Source organism: Macrobrachium rosenbergii, chromosome 25, assembly GCF_040412425.1.
Source record: "Macrobrachium rosenbergii isolate ZJJX-2024 chromosome 25, ASM4041242v1, whole genome shotgun sequence".
NCBI classification, from domain to species: domain Eukaryota; kingdom Metazoa; phylum Arthropoda; class Malacostraca; order Decapoda; family Palaemonidae; genus Macrobrachium; species Macrobrachium rosenbergii.
The window spans coordinates 11,763,857-11,791,033 of NC_089765.1; the positions used below are offsets into that span (position 1 = coordinate 11,763,857).

General features: G+C 37.5%; 2 protein-coding genes across 8 annotated transcripts in view; one reads left to right on the plus strand and one right to left on the minus strand.

Annotated features, from left to right (window-relative positions):
• Positions 1-275: 275 nt before the first annotated feature.
• Positions 276-20,392, minus strand: LOC136852322 (arginine/serine-rich coiled-coil protein 2-like). Of its 7 annotated transcripts, none has more exons than XM_067126867.1 (11): positions 20,234-20,392; positions 18,479-18,538; positions 12,738-12,898; positions 11,793-11,879; positions 8,973-9,101; positions 7,615-7,700; positions 6,516-6,669; positions 6,090-6,166; positions 5,308-5,513; positions 4,441-4,738; positions 276-3,550 (listed from the first exon to the last, which is right to left on the minus strand). In XM_067126867.1, the coding sequence occupies exons 1-11, from the start codon at positions 20,297-20,299 to the stop codon at positions 3,285-3,287; spliced, it is 1,590 nt and encodes a 529-aa protein (XP_066982968.1). In that variant the 5' UTR covers positions 20,300-20,392; the 3' UTR covers positions 276-3,284. The 7 variants fall into 7 exon arrangements, with proteins under 7 accessions (XP_066982968.1, XP_066982967.1, XP_066982970.1 ...); XM_067126866.1 differs by having other exon boundaries at positions 5,308-5,516; XM_067126869.1 differs by lacking the exon at positions 11,793-11,879.
• A 4,486-nt stretch (positions 20,393-24,878) lies between these two features.
• LOC136852324 (uncharacterized) overlaps positions 24,879-27,177 on the plus strand; it is a 202,924-nt gene continuing 200,625 nt past the window's right edge. Inside the window, exon 1 of the mRNA XM_067126873.1 lies at positions 24,879-25,331. The gene's annotated coding sequence lies outside the window, so the exon portion shown is untranslated. The remainder of the gene's footprint in view (positions 25,332-27,177) is intronic.

Here is a 27,177-nt window from a genome sequence, read left to right on the forward strand (position 1 = left end):
CCATTCTAAAGTCCAAAGGTGTGAGGAATAAAGGACCTCTGGAACTGAAAAGTTCAACAGTGAGGCACATTTAATGCATATTGGTGCTGCTGATCAGTATACCTGGCCACTCTCAGTAGGAAGAGAGGATCAAGGATCAATTTTGTTTACATACATATTTCTAGGTAATGGACAACCTTATAAATTCTCAGCTGCACAATATGTACAACATTGTAAAAAGCACTTCCTGACCACTTATGGTTCAACGAAGATGAGGTGAATAACACGACACAAAATATAGAAAAGAACATTTATTACAGAACACTTGTTGCAAGGGACTTCGATAACAGGTCTTGTTCGTACCTAAGTAGTCAAATCATGCTCAGCATAATTTCTGTATACCATTAATCCTTTCCTTTGAGAGACAAAAAAACAAAAAAAGCTATGACTAGAGGGTCAAACTGTCCGTTTTAGAGTAGTGCACATGCTTTGTCTTAATGAGACCTGCACAGACAGCTTTCTGACACGGGAGGCATTCCACTTCGTAAAAATCAATCTCGCCTCGTACTAAATGTTTGCTTTCCCCGAGTGCTTCTATAAGGTACAGCCTGATATCAAGAGCTTCTCATGACCCGAAATGCATATTTTTGTCAACAGAATCCACTGAGTGTTTGATGAAACAAAAACAAGATGCTGTATTACATTCTAGACAATCACACGCATACGCAGATCACATAATGCGTCTGTGTGCGCAGTGTTTCAGCTATACTGTGTGATCGAACAGTACAAAAATATGCTGTAAGGCATTCATTCCTTTTGAACAAACACAGCATTCCCCAAAAAAATTCATAGTTAAATTACTAGAATGCCCTGCAGTTGAAGCTTTAACAGATGCAAACATTCAAGAGGCATGTTCATAAATTCCTAAGATGCACCTCTCACATTCTCACAACAATCTTTCAATTCAATTCGTCAGTAACCAAATGTCAAAATCAAGCTTTCCATCTCTTGAATGGAAGAAGCAATATTAAAGCCTCTGTACTGATTCTCCCGTAAGGTTTAAACTTTAACTTAAACTAAGTTAATGTGTCATAATGAGTGTACAACCTTGTCGTAGAAGTCCCCGGATACATAAAATTACCTTGTACTGAAGAAAAAAAGATCAGTTCTTAGAAATAACAAGGCCATGTAGACAACAGAGGGGAAAAATGTAACTAATCTCATATACTGTAAGTCGTACCGAGTCTAGATAATACTAGGAAAATGTGGAAGCAATGAAACCCCCAGGGAAAATACTCATTAAACATCAATTGCATGAGGGTTCAACTCAGCCTTAACTGGTAAAACATTCCTGATATTTCATCAAAACATTTACAATCAATAATCCAAAACAGCAACTGGCTATAATGAAAAGGAGAATAGTAGACCATTTGAAAAACAAAACCTACAGCAGAATTAAAATGATCCATACCAAAGAAATCGTATGCAGTACTGAAGTGCAGGTATGCAATACTGGACGTCTACCTCATGAAAAATGCCTAATATCCTGCTGTCATATAAGGCAGAATGTTTAGGTTATACATTATTTTTGTCAGATGTTTCGATTTATTCATAATGATAAACCCTTGCCAATGCTTTGCCATTTGAAGGTTTATACCTAAAAGCAGGGCCATCCCAAATGTATGCTTAAATGACTCTCTCTTATGTCTACATCAAATTAAATGAGCAATAACTAAGATATACCAATAATTCATTAAACCAACACACTTCAAATGCATATTTAAATATTGGGGAAGCCAAGTGAAAGTTTTGCAAAAATATCAAGGAAGAACAAACAAAAATGTCTGGAAGAAATTAGACAACTACATAGCTGTAAAATTTTAACTGCTTTCACCTCAGCGCAGTATAAATTGGTGGAATGTAAGAAGAGAAGGAATTACAGTATATGAAGGTTAGCTCATTCTTTGATTGCATCAAATGAAACACAGGCCAAGTTCATTTTAAACCAGCAAACAAAACAATATCAAGATTCAACAGGCACACCCTAAGTCAGTGGTACGACACTCTTAGTATAAAAATCCTGCTCCCAGAATTTTCATAGAAAATACTTCCGCGTTTGCAAGAGACGACGAGGCATTCAACTTCAACTTCGCAACGGGGAGGAAGCTGAATCAACTCGGTCCCATCCAAGGTTTAAATAAACTTCACAAAAGATTCAAGATCAACACTTTCAACCTTAATATATTATATATAAATAAATCTATCTCTCAAATGAGAACACTTAACCAGGATGCAAACAAGACTATTTTTTTTTTTTTTTTTTAGATTTTTCTTTGCAATAAGCACTGAGATCTTACCCAACCTTTTTCCTATTACTGTAGCGGAACGGTAATCAAGGTTTTCTGAGGCAGTGTCCCTTCCGCTGGTCTCTTCCACCTTAGCCGCGGTGCTTCTGGGCTTTCTCTACTCATTTCTTTTCTCCAGACTTCTCCTAATCACCTCTCCAACTTCACTGCTTTTATCTTGCTTCAATTTTCACCTTTCACTGCCGATCGAAGCCTTCAGCTGAGCCATGTACGATTCTACAAGTGACTCACCGGTCTTGATAAACCAATCAAATAATACGCTATCTTCACTAAAAACTGAGAGAAAAGTATCACAATGGTGGGGGGAGGGGGATAGAATTGCACACAATCAAATCTATACAATGTTTCTAACAAACTTCACCTCCGATTCTTCACCATCCTGTGGAAACGTACGAGACTGACTTGTCTTCCTTCATAAATGCAATCATGTATTTGCAAAGGTGTAGATTCCAAGGGAGATTTTCCTAAGGAGTTTTTTCCAAGTGCAAATGAATCCAATCTTTGTTCTCCCAGACTGGGTCGTTCCCTTGTCCCCACTAAAGACACTGTTGGAAGAGTTCTAACAACTGATAAACATGACTAAAATCTTTAATCCCTAATTATTCAAACATGCACATCAAAATCATCAGTGCAATCTTTTGAGTTGCCTCGAAACAAATCGGCTTTCTGTAAACACGTAATCGAGTGAAATCCACATTATGTACAGTACATCATCATCTACGTCAAACATACAATACTTGAATTGTATAACTGTGTTACTCAATTCTGACGGGAAAAGAAAATAATTGCAGGTGAAGGCATGACTAACAACAGAAATAAGTCTACTCCCACTCAATGCTGCTTCCTCCTCCTCCCGCTGCTTGCGTACGTCACGCTTCCAAGTTTCCTGTTTGTGATCAACCATAATTCTAGTGAGCATACAACAACCTACACGAGTCATTATTTAGGCATGAACGACTGGCTCGTGAAACCTAAGCCAAAGCCCTTGTGAGTGTGGGTGGCCAGCCTGGCCATTTCGTACTGCCTTTCCATGGAAGAAAACATGGTCTCCTGCTTCTGGAGAAGGTCCACGCCTTTGTTCGAGCTGCCGGAAGAGGATGACGTGGAGTTGGTGCTCGGTATTCCACCACCTCCCCCTCCTCCACCTCCACCACCACCACCACCTCCTCCTCCTCCTCCTCCTCCTCCACCTCCGCTTTCACTCCCTGTTGAAGAAGTTGTATGTCAATTATACAGTGAATAAAATTAATATGGTAGTTATAGGAATATCTTTCATAAGAATGAGTGCATTTATGTCAATGGCTGTTATAGACAGGGTGATTAGACCCCAACAGATTTTGAAAACTGGGCACCAAACTAACTTCTCGATAACATAAAAATAACAAAAAGTAAATTGAATACAGAAATGTGTGATTGTATGCAACTATAAAAACAGTTTACAAATTTCTGCCAAAATGTCATCTCACTTGACTGTGGAAAGATAACACATGAAATATTTAATTTTTAAAATTTGCAATATTATGCAAAGCAGGTATCTTCCACACTGCAAAATAACAGAACATATGGTTTACTTCCAGAACAAAGTAATATCGGGTCTCCCTCTCTTTTCTCAATCTTCTTTCCCAACAAACTTAGCATCTATAAAACAATGTCAAGGGAATCCTAAATTTAAGACAGATTTTATCCTCAGTTCCACTGAATTTAAAACTATTATTCAGAAAACCTTGTAGACATAATATGTAATCTAACCATATGATAACTAACATCAGTAAAATAACATGAGAGAGAGAGAGAGAGAGAGAGAGAGAGAGAGAGAGAGAGAGAGAGAGAGAGAGAGAGAGAGAGAGAGAGAGAGAGAGAGAGAGAGAGAGAGAGAGAGAGACTGGAATATGGGATATAGGCCATATGCCAAGCACTGGGACCCAAAAGGGAGATTGAAAAGTAACAGTTACAGAGGCCTATTTCAGCCTGTTTTTTTTTCAAAGACGTTACTTCCCCACTGGAGAAAATTTTGAGAGAGAGAGAGAGAGAGAGAGAGAGAGAGAGAGAGAGAGAGAGAGAGAGAGAGAGAGAGAGAGAGAGAGACCTGACTCACCTCCACCTGAATCCTTCACTCCCATTAGCCTACGGAACTTCTCGGCCATCTTGCCGTCTTTGTCGTTGGCGAATCTTGTACTGGCCCAGAGGGACGCTTGACCTCCACCCCCTCCAGCAACACCACTAGCAGCGCCCATCAATCCTGCTTTTCCTGCTAACCCTCCAGCAGGAACGCTGCTGTTAACTGCTGCTGCCACTGCTGGATGTTCTGTCGAAGTGAGGCTGCCGTACAGAGAGGTTCCTCCTGTGCTGGCAGCCGCCCCACCTACACCTGTGGCTCCGTCTACGGACTTACTCTGCAGAGATAAAGAGAAAAATATAAATTTCCATGATTAAATTTATCATTTGGATACTTGGCTACTGTTCAAAGGAATGGAATATGAAATTTAGATCAAAGGCCAAGCCCTGGGACCTGGAGCAAAACCACACAACTGCACTATGAGACCACTGTTAGAAGAGGGCAGAAACTAAGACTGAAGAACAAGAATATAGAATGGAATGGAATACAGAATTTAGGAAAAGCCCAAGTGCTGGAACCTACAATGCCATCTGGTACCCAAAAGGGAAACTCAGGGTGCAAATGTTTTAAAGGCGCAATAGGAGGATGTCCTTGCAGTTGCACTATGAAACAACTGTTAGGAAAGGGTGGAAAGAAAGATGGAAGAGAATATGAATGGAGGTAAAGTAAAAAGAATGAATGGGGTTGCAGTTAGAGGCAACATTATAATTTTTAGTAAATTATTCTTTCATTAAATCTGCGTTTTATAACTGCGGTTTTCATCAGTTTTGCATTTCTTGTTCACATAATCCTAATGAAAAATAAACAAAAAATAATGCCAATAACAAACCTCTGAACTTTCCTCACCTTATTCCCCCACAGAAGCTTCTTCTTGCGCTCCTGTTCCGCAAACTTCATGGGATTCATGGTTGCGGGGTTGTAGTACGACGGCAGGGTGATTCCAGTCTGTTTCTTGACCTCCTCCACCTGGGCCTCCATGCTGCGTCTCATGAGCTCCGCGGGAGTGAGATCGGGGTTAGCTGCTTTCAGTGCTGCCAGCTTCTGCTGAGCCTCTGCTTCATGGAGTGAAGAAAGGAAAAATTCAGATATATACCGACTACAAGTCTTGTGTAAGTCGTTACAGAACTGGTGCGTTTTCTGCTGGATTTAAATTCTGTACTTTTTTCAAGATACTGGGACATTATTTGATTAAGATAAATTAAGGCATGTTACAAAAATAAAAACAAACTCCTCACTGAAACTTCTCTTATGGTAAAATACTGTATTAATAATGTAACATACGGAACAAAAATATTCCAGTTGACAGAGAACTCTCAAAACTAAAAAATGAGAACCCACACCTGCCAAATAAATTATATTAATGTTACAAGGCAAAGATGAGGACTAAAGTTTAAAAAGTATTTGAGAATGCTGCCTTCACAGAAACCACCAGGTCACAGACAAGTGGGAAAAGATGGCCACACTGCGAGAAAATTCAAGAAAGGGCAAGACATGACTGCAAGGGTTAAAATCCTGATACCCTAATCATGTGTGGGAGACACTGGGTGTTCTAAAAGACCCATTTAAATGAAATGCACCAATCACTGTAAGTTTCTGTCTCAAACCTAAAACACCTGTATAATCCTCACCTTTTCTTATATCCATGGGCCTCTTCCGTTCATGGCTTCGACTACGACGCCTCCTCTCCCGTGACCTTGATCTCGATCTACGTAGAATAACAACGAAAAATGAACAAAGGAACAAATACATCTGTTTCTGCAACAACCAAAATATAATATACAATTTGGGGCAAAGGTCATTCAGTGCTGAAAAGAAAATTTTAAGTTAAAAATGTGTAACAGGAGGAAAATCTCACAGTTGCACTATGAAATAATTGTTAGAAGAGGGTGGAAAGTGAGGTGGAAGAAAGAATATAAATGGAGGTGCAGTAAAGGGAATGAAAGGGTTGCAACTAGAAGCTGAAGGGATGCTGCAAAGAACCTTAAGTAATGCCTAATAATATCAAATGTCGAGTTTTCAAACCCTCAACTTCAATAATGTTCAGAAGCACAAACCTTCTGTCTCTGGACCTCGAACGCGATCTCCGCCTGTCTCTGGACCTTGAACGAGAACGAGACCTCCTGCTGCGTCTGTCATCATCCCTCCTCTTCCGGTCCTCGTCTCTGCTTCTGCGAGAATCTCGGCTGTCTCTGCTACGCCCAGAATGTCCTGGAAGATAGCTCCTAATAAGAAGTTGTTAATGATGTGCAGTGTTATTTCTAGAATTCCTGACACACGTAACTGTCACTATCTTGTCTCAAGCCTCTCTCTCTCTTCCCCCTACACACACAAACGCACACACACAAATGAAAAAAGAGAATGACAACCAAATAGGTACCAAAGTACATAAGGACAGTTATGATGGCAAAATTAACAGGAAGGTTCCACAGTATGGTAAATTTTTAATAGTCATGAAACATACCATTGCTTATATGTCTAGATCTTTAAGTATGGGAAAATGCATAAAATAACCTTTCTTGGGTAACTAATTAAGTGTATATACACCCATTATCATTTTTAGCTAATTCTTTTGATCCATCTATGATAAACAAGAATCACATTTACCTACGAACTTCTTCAACAAGCTGTGATGCTGAATCCTAATGATTTTATTCCTATTTCAGTTTTAAAGTGTACTTTACAATAATCAAACTCGAATTTCACAAATTCTCCACACCCAAATCAGACTTCTTTGTACATGAAAAAAAAAAAAAGTGTAAAAACAAATTTTAAGCTAAATAACTGGTCTCTTCTTCCTGTATTTTCTTTTACCTTCTGTGACTCCTTTTATATGAATGCCATGTTTATTGGAAGCTTGAATTTCTTCAAGTCAATGGCCCCTGTGGGCTTGTTCCACATGAATGGGGTTCATCTTCTGAATAATATAATAATAATAATAATAATAATAATAACTGTGGGTGGCAAAATGATAACCTTGACTAGCCTAACGAATTCTCCTTCATGATTCTTGTCGTCATACGTAAAAATTATAGGGGCGACAGTTGGTTGTGGGGCATTTCTTACTGTGTGTGTGTAAAAGTATCAATATAATATAAAACATAATAATCCTTTCACTTTCACTCACCATCTACTCCACAACTCTCTTCACCCTACCTTGGCTCGACTGCTCACGGCTGGAGTGGCCTCTGCTGGGGTGGGTGGAGCGCCCTCCCTCTCTCTCTCTAGATTTTGATCTCGACCTGAAAGCGCACGGAGTGTGAGTATAAGCGAAAGGGAAATCAAGTCGTGCCTTAAGCTGTATTGAAATCAGGACAAAAATTTTCTTGAAAATTGAAATGGAATGGAACATGAAATTAAGGCCCTGGGAAACTAAGAGAAAAAAGGTTTGAAAGATGCAACAGGAGTGGGTGGGAAGTAAGGGGGAAGAAGGAGAATATGAACAGAGGTACAGTTAAAGGAATGAAAGGGGTTGCAGTTAGAGAATGAAGGGACGCTGCAAATAAGTAATGCTTACAGCGCACTGCGTGAGGTGCGCTGACAGCACTACCCTGTTATGGGGTCGACTTGAACAACATTTCCAGTGAATTCAAGACCTATTTTATGAATTTCCTGATGAAATGAAATGCAGTCATTTACAAACTATTAATCTAACTTTATTAACATAGTTTTTTACCAACTCTATGGAAACATTGGTTTTATATTTCAAATTGCAAAGTCACAATGGCTTAAGCTAAATGATAGCAGGATAGCTAATATTTGGAGCTTTCAATTCTCTTACTAAGATTAAGTCATTTCCAATGTTTACAGAAAAGTAACATGTGAACATCATCACAGCCTATGGCAGCGTGGAATTAGCATTCACTGTATTACAATCAAGAACATTAGGGAGCAAATTCATTCCTGCTCGTCTCCCTCCGCAGGCTGATTTTCCTATGGACCCCTTCTGGATTTATAGTCTATTGATTCTGTCCATGTGGTTTTTCAGCTGAAGGTTTAAACAAAGGAAGTATAGAAAAATAGTCTCAATTAGGCTATAAACACTAAATCTCTTTCTGGTTTTGTTTAGAAAAATAGTCTCAATTAGGCTATAAACACTAAATCTCTTACTGGTTTTGTTTAGAAAACTTGCTCCTGCACAAAAAAAATTAAGAAACTTATTCCTGTCATTTTGCAACCCCAACCCCAACCAAATTTGAAAGTAAGGCTTTCATTATATAATTATTAGGTCTTAGTTCCTTTTACCAATTTTATTTTCAATTTGAGAATGGACTTCGCTACTAAATTCTGTTCAAGTAATCATAGGCAAATGGCAGCCATTATAAGAAACTGTAAAAAATACTAAAATTAACAAGCATGCAGGAAATTTATCACTTAATGTATGCAGTCCTCAAATGATGTACAGAATATGTTCGTATTGTATGACCCTACTTCACATCACTCTGTCAATCGCTCCCAAGTTACGACAACGAAACACTAAAGCACGTCAACTCAAATCCTCATGTGACACTTACCTTTTTTTGTGATTATTTTTAACGCTTCTGGAAGGGGAATGAGCCCTAGGAGATTTTGCCTTTGGCGACTTGGATTTTGATTTCCTGACCTGGTGTTGTTCATCCCTGTTTCGTGAGGGACTAGAGCGACTTGGTTGGGTGAAAAGCAACGGAAGAATAAGTGAGGGGGTTCAGGCATTGTAAATAAAACTAGAAACTAAAAAGTGGATGTGCAGTACTTTCATTCCCCTGTGGTAAAGACTTGATAACTGAGGGTATTTTGTCCCCTTAAAGCAGTGAAGATTCAATAATGGGGTCAACAGAGAAACAAAACTATGGTTATGAAGTGTACCAATATATTTGAAAATAAAACTAGGAGCTTTAGAGACTGAATGGGGAAATCAAGCAGATTTTCGAAAGCTCCAGGTATAGTTTTATTTTTAAATATACCTGTATATTCACATAACTGTGGAGAGTTGTTTCTCAATTTTAAGGGCCATCTTACTCCGTGTAATTTTTAATGATTGGGGTCAAGCGATACACTTTTTAAAGTGCCTTGTTGACAACCTTAGATTCTCTCAAAAAATAATTTATCCAGAAGTTTTAACTTAAAGGTCTTTTTAAGTTTTCCATTGTATAAGACAATTACCCACCTCAAGAGTGTACTTTTGCTATATAAAAACTAATGTACCTGAGGTATTTGTCATAAATAAATATAAATGACTTGAGTGTACTTATACCAAGAAATCGAAGTCAATTCTACAGAAAACATTAGGTACCAAGTACAGAATGACTCAGGGATATCAAGACATCTGAAATCTCTCTCATTTGCTATATCCTATAGGACTAATAGTATCTCTGACCCAAACAAAACAGAATTCTTTTTTCAGTCTTTATATCCCAGGCAATGTAAGTACTGCACAACAAAGAGGTACAGGCGTTTACTTTTTATGAACCAAAATTAAAATGGTAATGGATAAATTAAAAAATAAGAAGCCAGCGTTCTACAACTCCAAGCACGTACGACTAAGTACGCCATTCAAAAATGCACAAAAAACTTCATGCTTTTTGGGAAAATTTGAAAACACTGTCATTCTAATGCTTGTAGAATGCAGTCTGAACAAGAAATTGAAATGACAATAATTTCATGCTTCGACAGATCTTCAAGACTGAGGTCTTTATTTATTACAGAATATTTTCAGGGCTGACGAGACTGGATTACAGGTTTAATTAAAATTATGATGATCATTATAATAAAAGTTTACTGTGGCATGAAAAATATGGAATATTATTCAAGCATTTATACTCCACGGTGAAGACGTCCAAAGTACATTTGATAAACAGAACTACAAATGGTCCAATATATTTTTCTGTACCCTTGACTGTGGTCACACTTTTAATACTATTTCCTTCGATTGGCTACAAAATTTGCATTTCTACATACAAGGACCATGAGTCATGTATATAATAATACAAACTGTAAAATTGCAATGATACTCTGATTACACGAGAGAATTGAACTCTTCCGGAACAGACTAGGCCCTGAAGCACTGTTCATTCAAGCAAGGTGTTACTGTATTTGATTTCGTACACTGAAACACAGACTCTGTATAATATAAAACACAAACTATAAATGTAGTTAAGATTAAAAACATAAAATGTCATGCAAGAATAAATGGTGACGGTCTACACAGCTGACAGTTAAAAAAAATGAAGGATTTTTTCTAGAATCTTTAGATGTTTCATGACTCTAAGCTAAGTTGCTGTATGTATATCGTATGTACTGTATATACATGTCACATGAAACTGTTTGTACAATATATATACATAAACCAGCTGATCTCGTGATGACTGAAAAAGTCTAGCATTTGTACGACTGATTTTTGTGAATCATTTGGAATGGCCGACTGGACTTGATTGGAATGTAAAATTTAGAACAAAGGCCAAGTACTGGGACCTATGAGGTCTCACTCAGCACTGAAAATAACGTTGAATCAATTGTTAGGAGAGGGTGGAAAGTAAGACGTTAGAAAGAATATGAACGGGGGTACAGTAAAAGGGGCCGAAGGGATGCAGCGAAGAACCTTGACTAATGCCTACAGTGCACCGCGTGAGGTGCACTGATGGCAGTAGGCCTTCATGGCAGAATGGCCAACTAAATTCAACAAAATTCAAGAGTACAAATGCAATAATTTACATTATAACCTATAAGCTGCTAAAAGAAACTCAAGGATTAATAAAACAAGTAACAGTCACAAAATACTTTGGGATTCAGAAAGGGAAATTCCGGCCACAATTCCATAGGTGACGAAAGTTCGAGACAGAAAACGTCTATGCAAAATGCACCTGATCAAATCCAATACAAACTGTACATAACTGAAATACTAATTCACTAGGGGGAAAAAAAAAGGCTCTCTGAGAATTAACAAAAAAATGTTTAACACGTATAACACATACACGATTCTGAACTATAAAAATTCTGGCAGCTATTTACACAAACAGAAAACCTATTTACGAGCACGCCTTACTAAAAGAGAGAGAGAGCTGGCATGATACAGAAATATGAGAGAGAGAGAGAGAGAGAGAGAGAGAGAGAGAGAGAGAGAGAGAGAGAGAGAGAGAGAGAGAATGAATATGGCAGTGCCTGTGAAGTGTGGCTCTAACCCAGAGGAAAAGCTTTTGAAGGAAAGCTGGAGGACTTAATTCACTACTACTGTACACTTCACATTTACTAATCCCATTTCACCTTACCTTCGAAACCTAATTCAAGGGAAGTAAGAAGGACTAAGTCAAAAGTTCTATGAACCTAAGCAACATTATTATGTAATCACTAGCAAATACCTTTCTCTACGGTTTGCCGTGCCCCCGCGGTCATCCTGGGACAGCCTATGTCCGCCACTAGCTATACCCAATAAGCGTTCTTGTAAACTGAAAGACGAAACCACGAAAAAGAGATTTCTTTAACAGGACGACCCCAGACCTCAAGATATTAATAGAGAAAAAAAGTTCTGCACTAAAGTGTTGAGTTTTCATACCTAAGTTTCTAAAATGTAAATGCCTTGATCTCCACACGACGACAACTCTTTAAAAAGTTATTACTCTACCTATGTACGAATCCACTCCATGGAAGAAGTAATGCCTATAGAGTGAAATACAATTTTAAATCTCTGTGCAAAACACATAAGCAATCTTTTCCAAGCTTGTCATTTTCTTGAATTGAGAATAGGGACAAAATAATTAACACCAAAGCCACAACTTAAAATGGTGCATGAATTTCCAGTGCTTCTTAAATAAACAATGTGAGGTTCCTTTGCCTGTACCTGGTATACTTTCCATACTCTTTTAAAGTGAAGACATATGAGTCTTCAAGTAACCTTTATAAATTAGTAAAAAAAAAAATTGTTTCTAACACATAAAGAGTAAAATAATGCTTCTAGCATTCTATAATCCATGACATATTTCTGTTTTGATTTGAATCTGATAATACTTTTAGGTAGTTTACCTAACTAAACTTGTCAGATCTTTCAAGGTTGCTAAAAAAACAAATACAAATAGAGTAAGATTTCAATTCAAGTCATCTTTACTATTTCTGGGAAAATGATTTGAACGTTGAAGTGTCCCTGCCACATACACGGTTAAACTCCTGCTTTGCATAAAGATAGGTCATCCAATTCTACACAATAGTGAGAGGGCCGCTTCTGTTCACCTCAAACATGAGTTTACACCATCATCAATATTACACTTCCACCTCAAATGATCAAATCTTTGTTCTTACTGCAAACATACCTGGATCTCTGTCCTTCTTTGGTGTCATTTTGATTTTTTAAGTTATCTGTGGTAGAAGAGCTGGTCTTCGGAGGCACTGTAGCAGGGGCACTGCTGGTGTCCGCTCCCGCCTTGCTGCCGGACTTCTCCTTGGCATTGGAGATTGCCTCATCGTCCGAATCCTGTAGGGAGGTGTCGAGTCAACAATGGAGGGAGAAACATTAGTTAGTATTTGTTTGCAAACCCACATCAAGGGAAATCAGTAATAGTACAAATGACTTATATCAGTTATTTACGAGGCAGATAAAGTGTCCTGTGAATTCGTGATGTCTGTTTGAATGTGTTTGTAAGAGATGATTATGTCTTCCTACTGAATAACTGCATGCCTTTTCTTAAAATTAGCCTTGTTTGGGCCTGCTATGCACCAAAAAAACTATCTTAACTATTGAGTAATAAAAACAAATTCTTTGTGTTTTTCTTGAATGGTTAAGATAAAAGCCACTGTATAAAACAAGTTTAGGTGAACAAAGATGAAATAGGAGCTTTCGATCTTCACTTAGGTTTTCTTCCGCTGAACTAAACAGCTGAAGAGGTCATTCATGAAGGTCAAAAGCTACTGTTTAATTTCCATTCACTTCAAGTTGGTTTTATACAGTGGCTTTTTTCTTCACAATCGTAACTACTTGGCTCGACTCTACAACTATTCTGGCGATCATTAGCATAACGAAACAAGATGGAAGACAGCACAGTCTCTGCAGAGAGTTTCTAATTCCTCAGACAAACATACGATGCTTGAAGTCAAAATTCTGTCTTTCGTTTTCCGCTTCGATTTAAAAACAACAATCTATGGCAACAGTTCGAAACCCCTCCTCTCTTAACTATGATCAAAGTCTAGAAACTCCTCACAAAATTGAACCACCAATGCAAGCGCCGAAGAGCCAAATTTGCCTGAAATATTCCCAAATGGCTGAACTAAATACAACCCCTAATCTGCATACATAAATCCCCACATGCATGAACGATAGCCTTGCACAATTATTATTAAGAATGAAAGTCTGCGACACCTGAAAGTAATGAAAAAGGTACTCCAAAGGAGAGCGATGTTACTAAATGATATCAGGAAGTTAGCGATGTTACTAAATGATTTCAGGAAGTTATCTCTAGCGCTGTCAGAAACCGCCAAGTCAAAACATTTGTCCCCTACGGTATGCTCTTGAAATAGTAACTGTTTTTATCAAAATCAGTACATAAACACCACTATGAAAGTAACAGCAGCTCTGACAAAGGCAAATGTAAGTCGTAAACATTTATATTGTACTAACTGTGTAACTACTAAATCTCCCTCTTTGAAATGCCCTGTCCAAAAGCGAAAAACAAAACCCCGCATCCTAATAGATCTGGCTTACAGCAGCAGGGAGACATAAAAATCAAGCGGTCAATGTGGAATAACACACAAGATCTGACTTGAATGTCTGAGAGACATCTGAATGGCAAAACATGACACAGTAGTATACAGCATGAGAGAAACATTGAAAATGAAATTCTCAAAGGCACATTCAATCAATCCTTGGCTCTGGGCATTCTATTGAAAACTTTCACCCACTTGGCAAATGATAGACAGACAAACACTGAATGCCACCAGGTGACTCACATACCCATGCACTTAAAAGTAACCCAGTTTCGTACTGCCTCAGGTTCCGGGGCACTACGGCGAGGTCAGGTTCCCTTCTCACTCTTTCAAGATCTCCTTTTGTCCTCACTCCTTTTTTAAATCAATGCTTTATTCTTCTCTTCCACTTTTTCCCAGGAAAAATGAAACGTTACCTGACCACCTGATGTGACATTAAATCTCACAGAAACAGCTATGTTTTCTGGGCTCAAACTGCCTTTAAATAGTATATCTGAAACACAAGAGAAGGCCCCTCAAATAACATGATGTGTTCACAAGTTCACCCTTTGTGTTGTTAACGAAATGGATTAAATGACTGCAATCAAACCTTTTTCTGTCTGCCTGTTTCTCCCTCTAGCAACGCTAACACTATGACAAATCTAGGTCAAATAACATAATGTAATGACAATAAACAAGTTAACTTCTCCTCTAAATATTTACATATACATATATATACATAAAACGCTGCATTCAACATTCACTTTCTCCTTATTCGTTTCTATAGCTGATTAAATTACGCTCTGTTGGTCACCAAACGTACAAATAACTCAACTGAGAAAGTTAGGTACTGTGTGCATTACTTATACTTGGCAGGGTTCTCTAAATTACTAAATTTATCACAGCAGACTGTCATGTGATATTTGGGAGTTGAAATCTTGAATGTAATTAATTTTTGTGTAGTCAAGTTACCCATGAAATGAGACTTCAATTTGGTTACCTTTCAAAAGCCATCAGAAATCTAACCTCGTCATTATTGCAATTTCAGGAGGCTCAAGAGTGCTGGTAGGCACTGAGTAACACAGGTTCAACACCTTCTTTTGATTTTGTATGAAGATATAAATACTGCAAGTAAGTATGGCCATGAAAATGAGCATTAAATGAAGCTGACATTTCCCTGCGAAGCGTTACGACACTGAAAGATTATGACCAAGCTGAATCCCACATGCTCCAATCTTCACTTATGTCAATTTCATGAATTAGGAAATAAGGAGAATTTGTACTATAGTCCAACTAAAACAGTCTTGAAATTTGTAAATCTTGAAAATCCACAGCCTCGTTTGTAAAGGACCACAATTTTAAGTACCTATTCTTTACAAAATGTCAGTTTATAAAGCATACATCCTAATCAAGACGTGAATCATAATTCGTGAATAGGGACACATAATTTGACTGTTTGGACAATGAATTGTATTTCCTAAACTGGTCTGCAAAACTACATACAAAATACCTGTTCAATGAATACTGTACGCTATGAAAAACGAAACTAAAATCTTATATAAAAAATACCTGTAAGTAAAACTTGTGTGCGTTGATTTTATCTAGAAACTTATGCAATACACCACCATTTACTCTACACATCAACAAAGTTATCCAGAGAAATGAGAAGCTTGATAACACGTTAACGTAAGACTCCCATCGAGTCCAAGACACAGCCTTGATTCGTTCACCTTCGTTCTGTGACCTATAGCCTTCAAGTGTTAACTTTGACAAAAACACAGTAACAATAAAAGAGGTCAATGATGACCCTTTCAACACCCGAACGTCACGGTTTCCATACACGTCGCCTCTTGTGTTTCATAACAGTGCGTACACAAACACACCATCCTTCCTTCTCTTCTCTTCACATTGTACTTATATTTTTAAAAGGGGGATGTAAACCATACTATAAGGTAGCGTCATGTCAACATGCTACAGAATCATTTGTTGAAGAAAGTAACGATCAAAATAGCTCATTCTTAACAATTTTAATTCTTAGTGACCTCCACAAACCCACATTAGAACAAAATGTAACGTTTGACCCGTTAAATCTGTCTGAGCAAAGTGAAATGGAATATAAAATTTAGGACAAAGGACAAGCAAGGTCATTTAGTGCCGAAAGGGGAACTGAGAGAAAAAAAGGTCTGAAAGGCGTAACAAGAGGAAAACCTCACAGTTGCACTATGAAACAACTGTTAGGAGGGGGTGGAAAGTAAAATGGAAGAAGAATATGAACAGAAGTAAGTAAAAGCAATGAAAGGGGGTTGCAGCTAGGGGTATAAGGGACACGGCAAAGCACCTTAAGTAATGCCTACAGTGCACTGCGCGAGGCACCGACAGCACTAACCCCCTACAGGACTACACACAGTTAAAATTAGTAAACCTTTCTCAGGAGATAAAATGTGTCCCAAGTAAATCTATTTAATAATTAACCACTGAACTCTTTTATGTTTCCTTGTTAATCTTTTGCAGTGTCTTGGAACAAGATTTACGTGTACGTAAGACCTGTAATTAATTTAAGCAGCAGCAAAAGGGGCAATAAGAAAGAAAATGGAGGGGGTTGAAAAGGTGTGACTATAATGTTGAGATTAAGGGCCGGGGCATGGTTGTGTTACATATGTAAGAATGTGAGAGATAAGGCAACCAGCAGATGGAAAACAGGCGGACATCTTGAAGATTGGATGGTTTGGACATGAGATGAGAAGCGATGAGGAAAAGTTAGTCGGAAAAGCTGTAAATATGGAAGCAGTCAGACAAAGCCCTGTAGGATGGAGCAGGATATATCATAGGATAAGGCATGAACGCAGAAAGTTTGATGGGAGCTCAAGCAGATGCACCCAGGACAGAGGAGAGTGGAGAGAGGGAAAACTCACTTCGTGTTGAACCCCATAAAGCAACTTGTTTACTTTGACCTATACCGTTGGTATCAAAACGATTATTGTCTGCTTTTTAATCTGTAACAAAAACATTAACTATGATGACGTTCAACTGTGGAAAACCAGACAATATTTACGAGTACTTTCTTTAAAAATGAACGTGTAGCATACTGGCACGACGCCGTTGAAAAAGAACCTCCAAACAACAATACTGACTTAAAATAAAAAACTTCAGAAAAACCTTAAAAGTAGTCCTTAACTCGTAAGTACTTACGCTACTCACCTGCGCTTACCCTGTGCTTACATCTCTCTTTTTTGTAAGGTTTAGGGTCTCGCGGCAAGAGGGGTGGTGCTCCAACCAAGGTGCCCTAAAGTCGCAGAAGTCTCCGCCGACTTGTGTACATCAACAGAACGTGTTAATATCAAACGAATTTCATAGGTTGTCATAATAGTGCTTGAGCTGTTATTGTTTGCCGCACTTGTTTTTTGCTTCGCCTTTGGTTAATCATGCACTCAAAAAGCTGCTGTAATATTTACATGTAGCTAATCTCATCCCCTCCCCCCAACACGTCCTACCACCCCACCAAAATCCTCCAGAATCAAAATAAAAATATGGGGAAAAAGTTTCAGGTCTCTCTCTCTCTCTCTCTCTCTGAGGATTTTTATTTTCTTCTTTTCTTTTTTTTTTATTAACATTAGCTCTTGCCCAAAAGTGGCGAGCGAGCAAGCAAGGCCTTCTGACGGGCCTCCTTCACTTACACTTCTTCTTCTCTACTGATTCTATGGACAAGTGAGTCGGAGAAGTGGGTCAACTGAATTTCTGACAGAGGAGATAAAATAGAAGGGGGCAGCAGTCATCATGACCTAACCAAGGGTATATCACTTCATGCTTTTACAGAGAATCTATCGGCGAATGACCGAGGCTACCAGTCACTCACCGGCCACTTATATTGTCGCACAGGCGTCCACAGTTACGGCATAATTTTATGAGTTCTTTTTTAAATATTCAGATATCTACCCTCAGGGATTTTAAAGGCAGTGAATTAATATTTAAAAATAGCCTACCTAAAGACTTCATTTTTATTTTTTCTGGCCCTAGGTCTCTTCACCTATATAGCAATGACCAAGTCTAAATCTCTTCCATATTCCAGTCTACCCTACTACAGCCTAGAGATATGATATTGGCATCCTGATTTGAATTTGCTTCATTCTTTAATGAAAATTGAAAGTAAAATCATAATGAAAAAAAAAAACAATCTTCAGTTCAGAGCGAAGAGACCCACGAGCCTCCTGAACAAGGAGTAGAAATCAACTATTTTGACTTCCAATACAGTGCTTCATAAGCAAAACAGAAAAAAAAAGGAAATAATATAAAAAAGTACATGTTACATATAAAATAGTAGAAGTACAGTATACTTTTAATCTGTATAAAGACGGTCAAACCTGCATTCATATCCTACCTCACTTATATCCATTCCGACATCGTCGTAGTTCGTGCCAGGATCCCCCGTTTTACAGCTCTGCGGAAAAAGGGGGAAGGTTAGAACTACCACTTGAAAATGAGAGAGCGTCGGTTTACACAACGATTTATCAAGTATGGTCGATGTAAAGGCTGCATCTGTTCATGTACAATTACAAATGATAATTTATATAATATGCAACAGAAATATATTTAAATGATCCTTAGAGTAATTTCTACCAGAATTTTTTCATATAAACCAAAATTGTTTTGAGCAAACCACTTTGTCAGGATGAAATGGAATTTCAGATGGGTTTATCTCTGATAACAATACTCTTCTTTGGCCAATAATTCTACAAAAGCCCCGCACAAAGATATCATTTATTATTGAAATTTCTGAACTGAACAGCATAGAAAAGGGTGTATACAATGCAATACAGGTGAGATAATTTGGAAAAGTTTGTCTTTGGTTCATGTTAAAAGTTCATCCCTGAGGGTCTGGTACTAAAAACAGTGTCCCACAGAGCCTTTCTGTAGAACCATAGCGTTGACAGTAGCCTAGCCTGTATATATCACCTAAGTATGTTGCCTGGCCTATGTATGGCTACGTAGCAGAGGGTGCTTTTCTCATAAGCTTTATTGCGCTGGTTTACAGCTATCGTTGTCCGGCTATGGACTCGTAGCCAAACCTAAGGGGCAGGCTAACTATTTTTAATCTAGCCTAAGCTATTGGTTAAGGTCAATTACAATTATTTGCTGTAATAAAGACAAGCCAATGAAATTCTCTAAAGAATAGCTAGGATGTCGATTAAAGCCACTTACTATTATCTGATGTAATAAAGACAAGCCAACGCAGTTCTCTAAAGAACGGGCATTAAGAAAATATAACATTAAGAGTATATAATTAGAGTGAGCCTGGCCTAACGAATCACTCCTATCGAATATGCAGGCTAGACAGGCTCACCTTAGCTACCTATATATATGTTCATACTATTAAACAGTCCCAATCAGACAGGTAATTAACCTTGGCTTTCAACAGGTAAGCTAAACAGATGAAAAGTAAATAAGCTAAATGGATAGAGATAGAAAGTAATTACCCTGGATATGTTCGACAGGCCAACTTTGGCTACCCATCTACCCATATTCATAAGGGCAACGTCAGGGCACAATGTCCTATATCAGGGTTAAAATTGGTCAAAATATGCCCACGTTGAAATACACGGAAAAAATACAATGCTAGGTATGGCACGATGCCCTAAACTCGAAAGTTGAATTATACCCATGCTGAAATACACGCCAAAAATAAAAGCTTAAACCCTACTTGGCATCCCTCAGGGTACATAATATGGACGCCGATGAAAAATGCGACAACTTCGAATTCAGCGACACAAAACGACCAAAAACCATCACTCAACGGCCCGATGATCTAAATTACGGTGCAAATAAGCTCAGATATCCCAATGCGACAAAAATAAACGCGTAAATACAACATGGCATCTCCCTTTTGGGTACGTTACGATGGACGTCGATCAAACAGCGACAATTTCATACTAAGCGACACAAAACGACACAAACCGACTCCTGTGGACGCGGCAGCACGAACTACGGTCAAAACAAGCTCAAATCTCCCAACGCGACAAAAATAAACGCCTGCAAAATAAGGCGCCCACCGAAGCGTACAACGAACACAAAAGGCAGCGACGACTTTTCGTCGCTAAACGACACAAAAACGACGACTGGGACTTTCAAACCTTACTTTATTTGCAGGCGCTTCGTTCCCTGACTCGTCGTCGTCGCTGGAATAGGACTGTAGGGCGTTCATTATAAAATGCGACGACGAATTCCTGTCATGGAGACTGTGAGACTTTTGACGTAAACAGATGATTCGGCAAAATGGCCGCCGACGAAGGTCTTCGGTTGCTGACGGAGAGGCGCTCGAGCAGGGGCTGAGAGGGAGCGTCTGGTCGCCATATGTAAATGAGGCAGAGTGGTATTTTCTCGGTTTTTATATATTTTTTGGGGTGTTTTGTTGTTGGTGTGTATATATAAATGTTGGAAAATGTTTTTTTAATTAGCATTATAACAGTTGTGGTAGTTTTAGATACGTAAGATGTCATAAATAAACACAGTCTCCCTAGGGTCTAGGCTGTGTGTCAGATCATGCCTCCTTTCTTATGTTGAAAAGAGGCAGGGTTGTGGTTTTATAGATTTCCTGAGGTTTTCTGTTTTGATAATGTACCTATAAATGTTTCAAATGTTTTTAATATACATTTTATTACTTTCATGGCGTTTTAAGATCGGTTAAGCTTAATAAATATACATAGTCTTTCCTCAGCTTTTACCGATTGTGCTACTTTTAGAAAAGTTTACATGGTTCTGCTCCTTTTTTATAGAAAAAAGTTAGCATTTTTTTTCTCAGTTTCTATGGATTTTTTGGGACCTGATTTTTATACTGTATGTTGAAAGGTTTAAAAAAATTTCTTATAATCGTTTTATGACAGTTATGGCGGTTTAAGATACTTATAACATCATATATGAACACAGTCTCTCTGGGGGTCTGGTCGCCATATTCAAAAGAGGAGGGCAATGTTTTTACCGATTTTTATGGATTTTTGGGGATTTTTCTTTCTGTTATATATCCATAAATGTTGGAAACATTTTTATAATAGTTTTATAACCTGTATAACTTTTAAGATATGAAAACTATCATAAATACAAACATTCTCTCTCCACACTTCACCGAGAATGCCTCTTTTTGATGTCTGAACAAGATTTCAGTCCTTTTTTCAACGTCATATTTTCCAGTATTCTCATTTTTAAAAATTTTGTTTTATGTTATTTATGAAAAAATATTAAAAAAACGTCTTTAGTAATCGTATCATAACAGTTATAGCGGTTACAGGTACGTAAAATATCATAACTACACACCTTCTCTCTATCTATAGGCCTAACTAGACTTTGCCGCTTTTGTGATATGCTTCCAAGATTTCACTCCATTTTTTTCTTTTTTAAACTCCTCTTCCTCCTCCTCCTTTGGCGTGAATTGTGTCCTGTATTGTATATCATCATAAACATTACGACATTTCAAGCACAGGCCTAGCAATTATCATCACACAGTTCTATGTGCCTTCTTAGTTTTGTATTTAAGTGCAGCAGACTCTCTTTAAAAGTCCTAATTTAACCTTTTTACTTAAAAATAAATAGCATAATTAAGTAAGGAGGTATTGATTGATTTAAATTAATCGTTTTTACCTGTTTAACACACCTCCAAATGTCAGTGAGGTGAATCAGATTGTCCATCTGTTTCTCTCTCTCTCTCTCTCTCTCTCTCTCTCTCTCTATCTTTGCCTCTGTCTCTCTCTGTCTCGCTTTCTCTCTCTGTCTGTCGGCCTGACCGCCGCCCCCCGCTCTCTCTCTCTCTCATGAAACACAAATTATGAAAGAGACACTTGCAACGATACCACACACCCACGGTAGCAATCAATCCAGCAGCCAATTATAAGCTATTAAGCAATTAAGCCATCAAGTGGCCCCTTTCTCCTCCCGCCCAAGCAAGCAACCAAGCAACCACCAGGTGAAGACGACAAAACAAAAGAACACAAGACAAAGGACCTTTCGCTCCCGCCGAAGGAGGAGGAGGCGAATGCGTGCAAAGAAGCCATTAACCCGTGACGTCACTTGGCACCTATGGCGTCATCATGGAGTTTATCGGTAAGGCGTCATCAACGGCTTCTCCTTCTCCTTCTTCTTCTTCTTCTTCCTGGTGAGGAGGACTTCCTCACTCCTCCTCACTCCTCACTTCCTCCTTAGAGCATTGGTAGAAAAACGTTCCCTTGGGAGGATTGTCACACGCAACTTACTCTGTGCAGGGTTTGTTTATGGGCTTATTTTCCTCTCTAATTCTCCTCCGAAGGGGATTACTCCCGCCTCAATTACGCACACACACACACACACACACACACACACACACACACGCGCGCGCGCGCAAGAATGTGGTAACCTTTAAACAACAGACAACGAGGAAGGATATAGGCCTAGGCCTATTCCCGTTCAAACAGATGGATCCCTGGAATTCTGATACATTTCGATAAGGCTGAAATACACACACACTCTCTCTCTCCCCCCTATGAAGGAGAATATAGGCCTAAGCCCATAACTGTTCAAACGTGGGTGTATCTGTGGAATTCTGATACAGTTTAACAGGGCTGGAATAGACCCATGCTCAACGCTCTCTCTCTCTCTCTCTCTCTCTCTCTCTCTCTCTCTCTCTCTCTCTCTCATCCAATTTTCTCCGACGGGAAATGATGTCTTTGGCCTCCGTAAATCAAATGATAGGCCAAAAAAAAAAGGCTGAAATAGGCCTATGTAACTGTCACTTTTCAATTTCCCTTGTTCTTAGGAAGCTTTTGTGTGTTTTTTATATATTTTTTGTTTCTTTATGACTTAAGAACACAAAAAACTTGTAGAAAAAAACTTTATTGAATAAATCCAACGCTAAGTAATCAGAATTAGTGAGGTTAATATTTTACATAACGAGAGAAATTATAGCAATTTTATTTTACGTGAATAATTCTCGTATTGTAGAAAATATAACCTTTATTTAAGATTCTTTAGATTACTTAAATAAGTATATATATATATATATATATATATATATATATATATATATATATATATATATATATATATATATATATATATATATATATATATATATATATATATATATATATATATATATATATATATATATATATATATATATATATATATATATATATTATATATATATATATAAATTTTCGTCACTTAACCAAGAGTATTCTTTTAAAACCTGAAAAATTGAACCACAAATATATAGGCCTACGGACAGAGAGAGAGAGAGAGAGAGAGAGAGAGAGAGAGAGAGAGAGAGAGAGAGCCAAGTCTGACCGTTATACCAGAAAGCTATATATAGGCCTACATACAATACAAAAAGAGCTAGCAATTCAAGGAAGAGAGAGAGAGAGAGAGAGAGAGAGAGAGAGAGAGAGAGAGAGAGAGAGAGGCTACTTACTGTCATCCCGCGGACCAACTTTATGTGACGTTTAATATCCAGAGCCTTCCATTTGGGAACCATATTAAGACTCATGATGTAAGCTCTTTCCAGGAATGCAGAGAGAGAGAGAGAGAGAGAGAGAGAGAGAGAGAGAGAGAGAGAGAGAGAGAGAGAGAGGGGTAAGTCTGACCTTGGGGCTTGGTCCTTACATAATTTTGGTGCAATTGTTTTTCCCGTTTGGCCATGTTTGATGGAGATGAGAGTGGGCGCTCTCTCTCTCTCTCTCTCTCTCTCTCTCTCTCTCTCTCTCTCTCTCTCTCTGTGACACACAACAGTCGACCAGCGACCAAAATGGTAATGGATTAATAATGTTTCTTCTGTGTTCCCCTAAGATGATCTCCAGAATTCCAAAGCATCTCAACGAGATACAAATTATTATAAGAAATGTTTACAAGTTACGATGTAATACAATAATAATAATAATAAGAATAATAATAATAATAATAATAATAGCAATAAAATAATAATATTAAAAATAATAATAATAATATTAGCAACAAAATAATAATAATAATTATAATAATATTTATAATGACGAAATCACTCAAATATTAATAATAATGTAACACCTTTGAAATTTATGAAGAATCAGAGGACACGGTTATATTGTAGCTCATATTCGTATAACGCAAATTATTTTTTAAAAAGACGGAGAGAGAGAGAGAGAGAGAGAGAGAGAGAGAGAGAGAGAGAGAGAGAGAGAGAGAGAGAGAGAGAGAGAGAGAGAGAGATGGCATCACCACTAAGAGAGAGAGAGAGATGGCATCACCACAGAGAGAGAGAGAGAGAGAGAGAGAGAGAGAGAGAGAGAGAGAGATGGCATGACTTCACCGAGAGAGAGAGAGAGAGAGAGAGAGAGAGAGAGAGAGAGAGAGAGAGAGAGAGACGGCATGACTTTATTGAGAGAGAGAGAAATGGCATCACTACAGTACGAGAGAGAGAGAGAGAGAGAGAGAGAGAGAGAGAGAGAGAGAGAGAGAGGTGTGGGGCAGGGCATTACTGAGAGAGAGAGAGAGAGAGAGAGAGAGAGAGAGAGAGAGAGAGAGAGAGAGAGAGAGAGAGAGAGAGAGATAAATGGGGCAGGGCATTACTGAGAGAGAGAGAGAGAGAGAGAGAGAGAGAGAGAGAGAGAGAGAGAGAGAGAGAGAGAGAGAGAGTGGGGCAGGGCATTACTGAGAGAGAGAGAGAGAGAGAGAGATAAATGGGGCAGGGCATTACTGAGAGAGAGAGAGAGAGAGAGAGAGAGAGAGAGAGAGGGGAAAAAGGGTTGCAAGCGGTTTTTTGGTGTGGCACCCCTCTCTCTCTCTCTCTCTCTCTCTCTCTCTCTCTCTCTCTCTCTGTGCTTCACACCACCATCGCCACTACAGTCAACTCAGTATAGCGTCGGCAGTGGTACCGTTGAGACGTCTCGCCGGCGTCTCTCAATCTCTCTTTGCCGGGTCTTTTTCACAGCTCCTTAACCCCCACCCTCCTCCGAACTCCCCCTTTTCTCAACTACTACTAACTACCTCCCCCTCTCTCTCTATCTCTCTCTCTCTCTAATACCCTTGAAAAAAATAAGAGGCAGTTCTTGCCCCTCTCTCTATCTCTATCTGTCTCTCTCTCTCTCTCTCTCTCTATCTCCATCCCTCGTTCATCCCGGACTAAGTATTAACTCATCAAATTCATTTGGGCTATTTCTCTACATGATATTGGAAGGCTACTACAGATTCTTCTTCTCCTTCTTCTTCTGTTCGTCGATCAAGACTTGTTGCTTGTAAGTCTGGAAGATTTTATATATATAAAGAATTAAATTTGGTCATTGCTTATGTGTCAATAGCAAATTTGGACGATTTTTAATATGTTAATAATTAAATTTGGATGATTTTTTTATAAATTAAGAATCAAATTTGGTCATTGTTTATGTATCAGTAGCAAATTTGGACGATTTTTAATATATTAAAAATTAAGTCTGGAAGATTTTATATATATTAAGAATTAAATTTGGTCATTGTTTATATATCAGTGGCAAATTTGGACGATTTTTAATATTTTAAAAATTAAATTTGGATGATTTTTTATATATTAAGAATTAAATTTGGTCATTGTTTATATACCAATAGCAAATTTGGACGATTTTTAATATTATTAAAAATTAAATTAGGATGATTTTCATTATATTAAGAATCAAATTTGGTAATTTTTTATATACCAAGAGCAAATTTGGACGACTTTTAATATATTAAAAATAAAATTTGGATGATTTTTCCTATATTAAGAATCAAATTTGGTCATTTTTTTATATATCAATAGCAAATTTGGACTATTTTTCATATATTAGAAATTAAGTTTGGGTAATTTTTTACACTTTAGGAATTAAATTTGGTCATTTTTTTATATATCAATAGCAAATTTAGACGATTTTTAATATACCAGAAATTACATTTGGATAATTTTTTATTTATTAACAATTAAATTTGGTCATTGTTTATATATCAATAGCAAATCTGGAAGATTTCTAATATATTAAAAATTAAATTTGGATAATTTTTTATACGTTAAAAAGTAAATTTGGACAACTTTTATATATCGAAAGGAAATTTTTGGACAAATTTATATATTAAAATTTAGATTTATATCTCTCAAACACACACATCCATTCCTGTCTTTTCAGAATGCGTCTGTTTAAATCTATAATTTTTTTTGCAATTTTAAATTTTGCAATCTTTAAAAAAACTGAAATGGCCTGTGCAGTTTGCTTTGGCCCGGAGGAAATCAGCATTTTTTTTTTAATTTTTCAAAACTGAAATGGCCCGTACATTTTGCCATGACTTGGTGAAGATGATTTTTTTTTCAATTTTTAAAAAATTGAAATGACCTGTACAATTTGCCTTACTGGGTGAAAATAAAAAAAAAATCAACATTATTCAGCAATTTTTAAAAATCAAAATGACTTGAGCAATGGTGGTAACAAAAACGTCAACATTATTTTGCAATTTTTAAAAGTCAGAATGGCCTGTGCAATTTGCCTTGACTAGGTGAAAACAAAAAATCAACATTTTGCAATTTTTAAAAGTCAGAACGACCCATGTAACTGCAGTTTTAAAATGGAAACGACCTGTACATTTTGCTCTACCAGGTTAAAAAAATGAATATTTTTTACTATTTTTAAAAATCGAAATGAACTGTGCAAAAGCCTTTACCAGGACAGAAAAAAATAGATTTGTGGTAGCAAGGACTTTCTGAATGTAAATTTGCACGTGTTTACATTCTTCAACATTCTTAAATGTTGCGATACTATAATAAATTTCTTTAAAACAATTTTTTTTGGGAAATTTATCTACGTCAACAAAAAATGTGACATTTAATAAATTTCTTTCACAAAAATATTTTTTTAAAATTCATTTACGTCAAAAAAAAGGACTAAAAAAAATCCTGTGAAATTATTATAAGCTTCTTTCGTAGGAAAATAATTTTGAAAACTCAGCTGTGTCAAAAAAGGACACTAGATAATTTCTTGACGAGAAAAAGGAAATAAATAATTTTGAACACACAGCAAAATCGCCCCCCCCCACCAAAAGACCAAACCGACAACAGAAAAGTAAAAATGATAAAATGAATAA

Coding starts and splice junctions, on each gene's coding strand:
- LOC136852322 (XM_067126866.1), bottom strand. CDS start 20,299: ATGAACGCCCTACAGTCCTATTCCAGCGACGACGACGAGTCAGGGAAC. Junction 6,670..7,614: donor CCGTGAGCAGTCGAGCCAAG/GTAGGGTGAAGA, acceptor GCTATCTTCCAG/GACATTCTGGGCGTAGCAGA. Junction 6,167..6,515: donor TCGAGGTCCAGAGACAGAAG/GTTTGTGCTTCT, acceptor TATTCTACGTAG/ATCGAGATCAAGGTCACGGG.